Source organism: Garra rufa, chromosome 14 (assembly GCF_049309525.1).
Source record: "Garra rufa chromosome 14, GarRuf1.0, whole genome shotgun sequence".
In the NCBI taxonomy this organism is placed as follows: Eukaryota; Metazoa; Chordata; class Actinopteri; order Cypriniformes; family Cyprinidae; genus Garra; species Garra rufa.
The window spans coordinates 28,321,199-28,331,476 of NC_133374.1; the positions used below are offsets into that span (position 1 = coordinate 28,321,199).

At 34.4% G+C, this 10,278-nt stretch overlaps 1 protein-coding gene across 1 annotated transcript in view; it reads right to left on the bottom strand.

Moving 5' to 3' along the window:
• The window catches only part of camkk1b (calcium/calmodulin-dependent protein kinase kinase 1, alpha b), a 14,508-nt gene extending 10,298 nt beyond the window's left edge, over positions 1-4,210 (bottom strand). The window contains exons 1-2 of the mRNA XM_073818077.1: positions 4,084-4,210; positions 1,235-1,591 (exon numbers count right to left, since the gene is read on the bottom strand). Of these exons, the coding sequence (XP_073674178.1) occupies positions 1,235-1,492 (258 nt within the window). The 5' untranslated portion in view covers positions 1,493-1,591; positions 4,084-4,210. The remainder of the gene's footprint in view (positions 1-1,234; positions 1,592-4,083) is intronic.
• Positions 4,211-10,278: the final 6,068 nt, after the last annotated feature.

Genomic DNA, 10,278 nt, shown 5'->3' on the forward strand with positions numbered 1-10,278 from the left:
GGTGGACTTACAAATGTTCTGATGCAGCGTTTTGTGAGTACATAACCTATTTACACTACTGTACAAGTTTGGTAAGATTACTTGCACGTTTAGTGGTGCAATTTACGAGATACATCACATGTACCATTCACTCCTGTAACAAGCAATTCGAAAAACTCTAATATCTCCATAAATGTTTGACTAAGGTAAAAAAAACTTCGGATGGGGTATTTAGATGGGCTTCGGAGTGCATAGCAATGAAGTCAATTCTACTCCGAACCATCCCTTTAAGACTTGTATGGCTTTACAAAACATAAATGATGTCTCTTATTGAAATATGTAGCAAAAAAAGAAAAAAGAAAAGAAAACCATGAACAAGAACAATTTCCGTTATTTAAAAAATCGACATCATTTTATACATATTTTGGACTATGGGGGGTGCCATTATTTCAATGACGTCAAATGGTTGCACTCTGTAAGCTACTGGCGCTACCTGTTGGTATTTTTACCACAACACAATTCGGAAAATAAATATTGATATGATGCCACATTGTGCAGCTTTTTATTGTAATTTTCAGTTGAAGGGCAACAAGAGAAGCGATGTACGTTTTTTTCATGCCTTTCCTAGTGATGAGAAGAGAAGAAAAGAATAGGAAGATGCCTGTGGACGAATAAAACTTCCTAAAGACCTGCGTCTTTGTTCTATCCACTTTAGCCCCAATGCCTTTAAGGCTTTTAATAGACCAAAGCTACTGAAAGAGCTCACACACGGCAGAGACAAGAAACGCTAGATGCCATCCTGGAAGGATGTAAACATGCAGATGCTTGTCATGATGCCGCAGCCACTAAAGGTGTTTCTGAGCAGAGATTTCACCCGATATCCAGGGGCATTTCAACTCCTTGTAAGGAAAAATTGATGGGATGGCATTTGGTTTAAGTCTATACACTTATATCCATCGCCACCTGTAGGCTCTTTCTTTAGCTGTGGTCATCGTATCAGTATTTTATTTTCCGAGTTGTGTTATGGTAAAAAAAACAACAGGTATCGCCAGCAGCTCAACGACTGCAACCATTTGACATCATTGAAATAATGGCGCCCCCATTTTTTAAATAATGTAAACTTTTCATGGGTTTCTACATATTTCAGTAACAGACCTCATTTTTGTTATACTAAGCCATACAAGTCTTATTAACCAGGGTTAACAATCTGAGGTAACCTCTGCTGCAAAAGTATAAAATCTCCTGGCCAACTCACATCCCCATCAGAGATAGACACCCGCTTGGATTCAATAGTGGGTCTTCTGGCTATTCGTGGGGTGACGCCATTCTGGTAACTGGATCGCTCCTGTAGTGACAGCTTGCGATCGGAGAGATTGAGGCGATGTGGGGTGGTCCTGCATCCATTAGGAGGCGTCAGTCTGTTGGCAGCCACGTTCATGGCTGCTACCATGTCAGCCAGTTCAGCATGGTAATCAGGGTCCATATCCAGCCTGTTGGCTGTGTCAGCACTCATGACTGTCCCGCTTCAGTCTGAGCTGCTTAGAACAAAGTACTCATCTTAGTGGACATCGCAGAGCCTGCTGTTCTTCAGAGGCTCAGTGGGAACGTCAAACTGCAAAAGCAGAATTGGATTGTTGAGTCTGACAAGAATAAAAAGCACACTTACTGCCATAAGTTCAAATACATTAAGTGATGCATTGCTTTCTATAGACACCCGAACGTTTCATGTTTCAGGTCAAATAAGTTTTTCTGTGCAGCTGTTATGGAAGCACACAAACTTGACCACTGCTTAAGAGAATAACTGATAAAACCTTCTGTACTTCTTTTATAAACATGCATCAACAGAGAAAATATATTGTGAAATAATGGCTTCATTAACAGGAAGCACAAAAATAGATAAAATGGTCCAAAATTATAATTCAGTTTGTGTTCTTGATTCAAGGTTATTGTTGTTAACTAAAAACATAGCTAAAAACTTATTTTTATACTATAACATTTATTTATTTATTTACAGGATTTTTATACACTGCAAAAAAAACAAACAAAAAAAAACTTTTCAGTCTTTCTACTTCAGAATTTAATGTTTAGTTGAATGTGTTACTTATTATATTTGTGACAAAATTTCTAACAATTGCTGTCTGATTCAAGTTTATTATTGTTAACTAAAAACTGAATTTCTGAACTTGTTTAGTGTTATTTATTTATGTATTTATTTATTTTCAAAATTTCTATACACTGCAATTTTTTTTTTAAATACATGTAAAATTATTTTAGAAATAAATCTACTAGCAATTGCTGTCTGATTCAAGGTTATTATTGTTATACCTAAAAACTCATTTTTTTTTACAACTTAGTTTTTAAGTTTTTAGTTTGTGTAGTATTATTTATTTATTTATTTATTTTCAAAATTTCTATACACTGCAAAAATGTTTTTTTTTATATAAAAATATTATTTTTTTAAATAAATGTAAAATTATTTTTGAAATAAATTTACTAGCAATTGCTGTCTGATTCAAGGTTATTATTGTTATACCTACCTGTTATACTTATATAGTTGTTATGAAGTTTTTAGTTAGTTTAGTTTTATTTAATTATTTATATACTTACTTATTACTTATTTTCAAAATTTCTATACACTGCTAAAATGACTTTATTATTATTATTATTATTATTATTATTTTACATAAAACAATTAAAGATTATTTTACAAGAAAATATTTCCTTGCCATTTCTTTACACTTGTGAAATCATTGTTAAATAAAACCTTAACTAAAATGTATTATTATTTTTTGTACAACAGTTTTTATGAAGTTTTTAGTTTAAGTTTTATTTTTTAATTAATTAATTTATTTATATACATATTTATTTACTTTTAAAATTCCCATACACTGCTAAAATTACTTTTTTATTTTACATAAAATAATAAAAGATCTTTTTTTTTCAAAAATATTTCAGTCTTTCTACTTCAGAATTTAATGTTTAATTTAATGCTTATTGTCATCTCTTTATAATTACTTGTGAAATATACTAGCAAGTTAGTATTGTTAACTAAAACCATAACTAAAAACTGAATTTGTATTTATTTATTTATTTAGTTGTTGAAAAAATGACTTTTTTATTTTTATTTTTACATAAAACAATTAAATATTATTATTTTACACAGAAATATTTCAGTATTTCATTACTTTAGAATTTAATGATTATTTCAATGTGTTATTTTTTTTATTTCTTTATAATTATTTGTGAAATTGATTTTTTAATGTTATTACTGTACCTAAAACCAAGAAAACCAAAAAAAAAAAAAAAAAAAAACGTATATAGTTTTCATTAAGTTTCATTAAGCTTTTAGTTATTTTAAGACTTCAAATTAAACTAAATGAAAATGACAAATGTTGACTCAGCAAAAATAAACTAAATGCTTAAACTTTTTTATTTCATCTACAAATGTGTCATTCTTGTTTAGTTTAGGTTGAAGTAAAATAAATAAAACTAAACAAACTAAAAACTATAGGCATGTTTAAACAAACTAATAAAAATGACAACAGTATAATTATAATAAGTATAATTAAAATAAAAAATAAAATAAAATCTACTGAACATTTACTGAAATATGAGTATCTTTAAGTTAAAGTATTAAAATAACTACAACTAAAACTGAAACAACTATAAACATAACGGTATACAATATACTATTAACTATAATCTTAAAAACTAAATAGACATGTTTTAAAAATAATACAAATGAAAAACGCATAACAAAATTACTGCAATTAAAATAAAAATGAGAAAACAACAACATTTAATTCAAAATAATAACAAAAACGAATAGCATATCAGTCATACTAAGTAACACTGGTCTGATTATGACTATTAAAAAAAAATCCTGAAAAATAGGTTAGGAATAATTAACACATTTAGACAGTTACATCTGTTAAATATTGATATCTTACACATAACACACAACAAACAAAATGCTACTGCAAAGCATTTACTGTTAAAAAATGTTGCATAAGTTTGTGACCTCAATCAAAAAAGCATTATTTGAACTGATTTCTAGTTTATCCTATAGTATACATAATGTATATAAAATTCGTTTTTACTTACATACAGCAGCAAGAGTTTGTACTGCCAGCCATTGTGTTGCATGGTCTTCCATTCATCAGGCAGAAAACACTGTTGTGCCTCTGCAGCCCAGAGGACTCCAGACTCTTTGGGATCACCGCAGCAAAGAGGATTAGCTAGCATGGTCACATTTAGTCCAGCGTGGCTATATCTGTTCCAAAGACTGTTTACATGAGCTGCAGTCAGTGAAAGGACATGAACAGTAATCAATGAGCGAGGCTACGTCATTCTGAGGGTGAGTGTGGTAAACTACCTATGGTGTGAACACACAAAGTATGACAAGTTATTCCTGTTGCAGGACGCAAAGAAAATAATGTCTAAGTGGCTAAGTTCTTGAACTTTGAAGTCAAAGTATAACAGGATAACCCTGTAGGGTTAAAGTAATACACTCCTGAGTCAGTTTATCAGGTGGGAAAGAAGATCAAGTGTTATGTAACGCCATATAGGACATACAACAGGACAGCAAAATTGGATTTAATCCAAAACGAAGATACATTTATAGAACATGTCAAACTTTTTAGAATCAGTGTCTATTATAGCCTTAACAGTTCTGAAAAAAAATATTTAGCCTATGAAAATGTGTGGGTGTTATTAATGTTAATTATTTTACCAAAATAAGAGGGATCATACAAAATGAATGTTATTTTTTATTTAGTACTGACCTGAATAAGATATATCACATAAAAGACATTTGCATATAGCCCACAAGAGAAAATAATGTGAACAGATAAACTGCCTGCTGCTCTTTAGAACAATCCTTCAGGTCCCACACATTTTGGGGGTTTTCGGTGTTTTTGTGTAGTTGAACCCTTTCCAACAATGACTGTGTGATTTTGAGAACCATCTTTTCACACTGAGGACAACTGAGGGACTCATATGCAACTATTACAGAAGGTTTAAACGCTCACTGATGCTTCAGAAGAAAACATGAAGCAGTAAGAGCCGGGGGTGAAAACTTTTGAACACAATGAAGATGTGTACATTTTTCATATTTTTTATTTTATTTTGGTACTGCCCTTTAGAAGATACTCACATGTTTCCCAGAAGACAAAATAAGTTAAATTTGCCCTGATCTTCAAATTTCAAAAGTTTTTACCCCCAGCTCTTAATGCATTGTGTTTCCTTCTGAAACCTTCTGTAATAGTTGCTGTAATCATTTTCTCAGTGTGAAAAGATATATCTGAGAATCGTACAGATATTGTTGAAAAGTGTTCGTAGGTCAGTACTAAATAAAAAATAACATGCATTTTGTATGATCCCTCTTATTTTGGTGAAATAATTAACCTTTTGCAGATTCTGCAAGGTGTATGTAAACTTTTGACTTCAACTATATATAAAAAATAAGTTATATGTTGGAAAATAACTATATGAAAAACAGTTCATGCTCTTTTTAGAAAGAGAGTTTAATGCTAATACTTCTACAAATATCTCGTTTTAAAATCACAGTAACAGTTCTTTTGATAAACCTTACAAAATGAAATATAAAGGGCAAAAAAAGAGGAGACACTTACTTGTTCTTGTATTTAGTTTCTAAAAAAGAGGATTATGTAGTAAGTTTTCTTCATCCACCTTATTTTTCAATGCGGAAGGAAGCCGTTTTCTGTGAATGTGCGACACTTCTGGTCATTAGCTGCTGTAGGGAAATAACAAGAAAAAAAAAAGCGCTGTAAATGGTAAACCTGTTTGCACTACAAACCAGTGTGTTCATAATTAAGATAATATATTAAATTAATATGGTAAGACACCAGTTTGTAATATCAAGTTTCGTACAGCTAAAAAAATCTGGAAGTGACACCGGAAGCCAGACCCAATTAAAACTCTTCAGGGAAAAATAAGATGGATAGAACAGGGTTGCCAAGTCTTTTAATAACACAATGTGAGAGAATAAATTTACTAGTTCAACATGGAAGTAAGTCTATTGTCTAGACTTTCAGTTCCTCAGCCGCAATACAGTGTTGCCAAGTCCACGATTTTCTTGCAGAATTAGGCTACTTTAACACTGTTTCTGTGGGTTAAAACAACCTCAATATCGTGATATTTATTCCCCCGAACATGATTTGTACCAAGGGACCCTGTTCCAAAACGTAATTTGGATTAGTTTTGGACTAGTTTTAAGTAGCAATTTAAGTAGCAATTTTTTTTTGTGAAAACCTGGCAACCCTGCTGCTATAGGAAAATACAGAGAAGAATAACAACGTGCAGTAGACAGTAAAACTGTTTATACTACAAACCAGTGTGCTCAAAATTAAGATAATACGTTAAAATAATAGGGTAAGACACCTATTTGCAATATTAAACCTCAAAAACAAGCCTTTTCGTACTGCTAAAAATAGCTGGAAACGACACCGGAAGCCAATTAACAAATGACCGTGTCCGCTCTTATAGGACAAATAAGGTGGCTAGAACAGGGAAAAGTAATATAGTTACAGGGTTGCCAAGTCTTTTAATAACACAGTGTGAGAGAATAAATATACTAGTTAACCACCTTATTCTTCAACGTAGAGGTAAGCCTATGGGCAAGACTTCCGGAATTTTATAAGGGGAACCCCAACAAAAAATTGTATTTTACCCTCTGGAACACTATTTTTAATGAGGACCCCCTCCAAAATGTGATGAGGGTAGTTTTGGGCCAGTTTTGCGTAGTAATTGGGAGGGTTTTGTTGTGAAAACCTGTCAACCCTGCAGTCATAGGAAATAACGAAAAATAACAACAACATGCAGTAGAAGGTAAAACTGTTTGCACTACAAACCAGTGTGCTCAACATTAAAATAATATGGTAAAACACACCAGTTTGCACTATCAAGCAACAAAACGAGCTGCTTATTCTTATTCTTCAACACAGAAGCAAGCCTATGGGTGAGACCTCCAGTTCATTAGCTACTATACAGTGTTGCCAAGTCCATTATTTTCCTTCGAAATTGGGCTACTTTAACACTTGCCACGGGTTGTTTTTCACGTCTGTGGGTTAAGGCAACCTCAATAACATGATATTTAGCCCCTGGAATTCGAATTTTACAAGGTGAAACCCACCAAAAAACTTGTATTTTACTCACCGTAACGCATTTTTTACCCCCTCCAAAATACGATTGGGCTAATTTTGAGTGGAAATTGGGCAGGTTTTGTTGTAAAAACCTGGAAACCTTGCCGCTATAGGAAAATAATGAAAATAATAAAACGTGCAGTAGATGGTAAAACGGTTTGAACTACAAACCAGTGTGCTCAAAATCAAGATAATACATTAAAATAATATGGTAAGACACACCAGTTTGCACTATCAAGTAACAAAACAAGCTGCTTTGTACAGCTAAAAATAGCTGGAAGCCAATTTGACCGTGCCTGCTCTTACGGGAAAAATAAAATGGAGAGAACACGGAAAAATGAAATGATAACAGGGTTGCCAAGTCTTTTTATAATACATTGTGAGAGAGACTTCCAGCTCATTAGCTGCTATACAGTGCTGCCATACAGTGCTGCCAGGTCCGCGATTTTCCTTTGGAACTGGGCTACTTTAACACGGTTGCCCCGGGTTGTTTTTCATGTCGGGTTAAGGCAACCTTAATAACATGACATTTAGCTCCTGGAATGCGAATTTTACAAGTTGAAACCTGTCAAAAAACATGTATTTAATCGTAACACGTTTTTTACTCCCTCCAAAATATGATGAGGGCTAGTTTTCAGTAGCAATTGGGTGGGCTTTGTTGTAAAAAACCAGGCAACCCTGCCACTATAGGAAAATAACAAGAAGAACAACAAGTGCATAAACAGTAAAACTGTTTGCACTACAAACCAATGTGTTTAAAATCAAGATAATACATTAAAATAATATAGTAAGACACACCTATTTGCAATATCAAGCAGCAAAACCAGCTGTTTTGTACAGCTAAAAATAGCTGGAAGCCAATTTGACCGTGCCTGCTCTTACGGGAAAAAATAAAGTGGATAGAACACAGAAAAAATGAAATGATAACAGTGTTGCCAATCTTTTAATAATACATTTTGAGAGAATAAATTTACTAGTTATCCATCTTTTTCTTTAATGCAGAAGCAAGCTATGAAATTGGGCTACTGTAACACTGTTGCTGCGGGTTGTTTTTTTATGTCTGTGGGTTAGGGCAACCTCAATAACATAATATTTAGCCCCTGGAATGCGAATTTTACAAGGTGAACCCAGCCAAAAAACATGTAAAACGAGCTGCTTTGTACAGCTAAAAATAGCTGGAAAATAATACACAGATACCAGGCCAAATATTTACCAAAGTTTTTTTTTTTTTTTTAAGTTATTCTACTATTCTAGAGCTGTCCAAGGTGCTGAAGGCCTTCAGAGATCTTGACTCACGCTTTTGTACTTGTTCTCATCTACATTTATCAAGGGTATTGGAAAGTATGGTTCAGCGTTGGTATGCCGGTGTTCACCGGCTCCAACTGAAGCTCAGAAATCCACAGTAACCAACCTCTCTGGAGCTTGTGATCATGTTACAAGATATACAAATGCAGCATGATCTCACAGCATTAGTAGCTCAGGTCCTGAGTGAGAGGTAGCATCTTCATAAATAGGCTGCGATGTCTCATGAGGGAGATTCAAAGCTAAACTTGGACTATCTCAAGTGTCTGAACACAGCTCAACTTCTGGAGCTCCTGGAAGATGAGGAAAGGATGCGAGAAACGGTTAGACACAATTCAAAGGTATGTTCAAAACCAAACTACACACAAATTGTCAAGAGTTACAGTTGGTTCTGAGAAAACGTCAGATAGCATTTATTTACAGATTACAGATTTCAACGTATCTAAATACTTTTATAGTGTCATTGTACTTGACTTACTTGATCTGAAGGACTTGCCTGTAGTTACAGCATCTTCAAAGGTGTAAAAAGATCTTGATGGCCTCCAACAGTTGGCTTGCAGAGCAGAACTTAGCACACCAGCCACATCTGAACAACTCTAAAAAGCTATTAACTGAAAAGTACCAGATTCTTGGTCAAATGGTGTCTTCAGTGCAATGCAAACAGAGAAAGTTGGGTAAGTTCTAGATAGGTCTGTAATATAATGCTTTGTTCTAATGTGTCACTGTATCTGATCGAATGCTCCTTCTGCAGAAACTTCACAGCAGAAACTTAATCTTCGAACAATGTATAAGCTTCTCAAGGAGAAGACCAATCATTCCTTGAGTCAATCTGAGGTACATCTGAGACGTTTCATGATCTCAATGACTTGAGCATGATTTCAAAACCTTGATTCAGATTTCTGTCTTCTGCTCTTCAGAATCTCTGGCAGAAGTTCATAGAAGGAAAGCTTCTCCTGACAGATTTTGTGGAATCACTTCAAAGCTCTCAGATGTTGTGTCATCGACGCCTTTTTCAAGCCGAGAAGATCCAGAACCTCATCATACAAGCACAAATATACAATCAAGATGCAGATTTTTGCCGTCTTTGGCATCATCCAAACTTCTTGCATTCACCGACCACGATCAGTGTCTTCAGCGGCAGTGCTCCTGTTATCTTGCTGCCTGGTTTGCATTGCCCTCATTTATCTCCAACATCTCATCTTCCTCCTCTAAAGCACCACGGATGTGTTGACACAAGCTCGACTTTGATATCCAAAAACGAACCGAGCGCTGAGACTCGCCGATGGCCACAAAGACACGCTGCTTTACAACCACTTGACAAGATTCAACTTAACATTTTCCAGACTCCATAGCAAAAGTGTGCTGGTGATCTGGGAACTATAAATTAAGAAATTCTGTGTCCAGTTTGTCATCATTGAAGTACTAAAAATCAGTCAAATAAACAAATACTATCATATTTAGCCTTATTTGCTGTAATCGCTCCAAGTCTGACAACTGATTCATCTGTTTTAGAGGAAGGTCAACACGGGGACCGGTTGCTTGATCGGACTCATCTCTCTAATTAGAGCTCATTAACCAGGCTGAGAGGGTAAAGGAGAGCTTTTGTCTGGCCGTTGGCTCCTTTTGTCTCTGGATAATACTTTGGTTACATCACTGTCAGTATGTGCCATTGTCCGCAGCAGCTCAAATTGGGCAATTTTCTCATCTGTCAGCTAAATGCATCTAGCCTTTTGAGCAGCTCAGTCTGACAGACATTAACTGCCCCGGACAACTGACAATGTTTATAAGAGGTAAAACTAAATGGCGAGAACGGGGACCTTCAAGAACAATTACC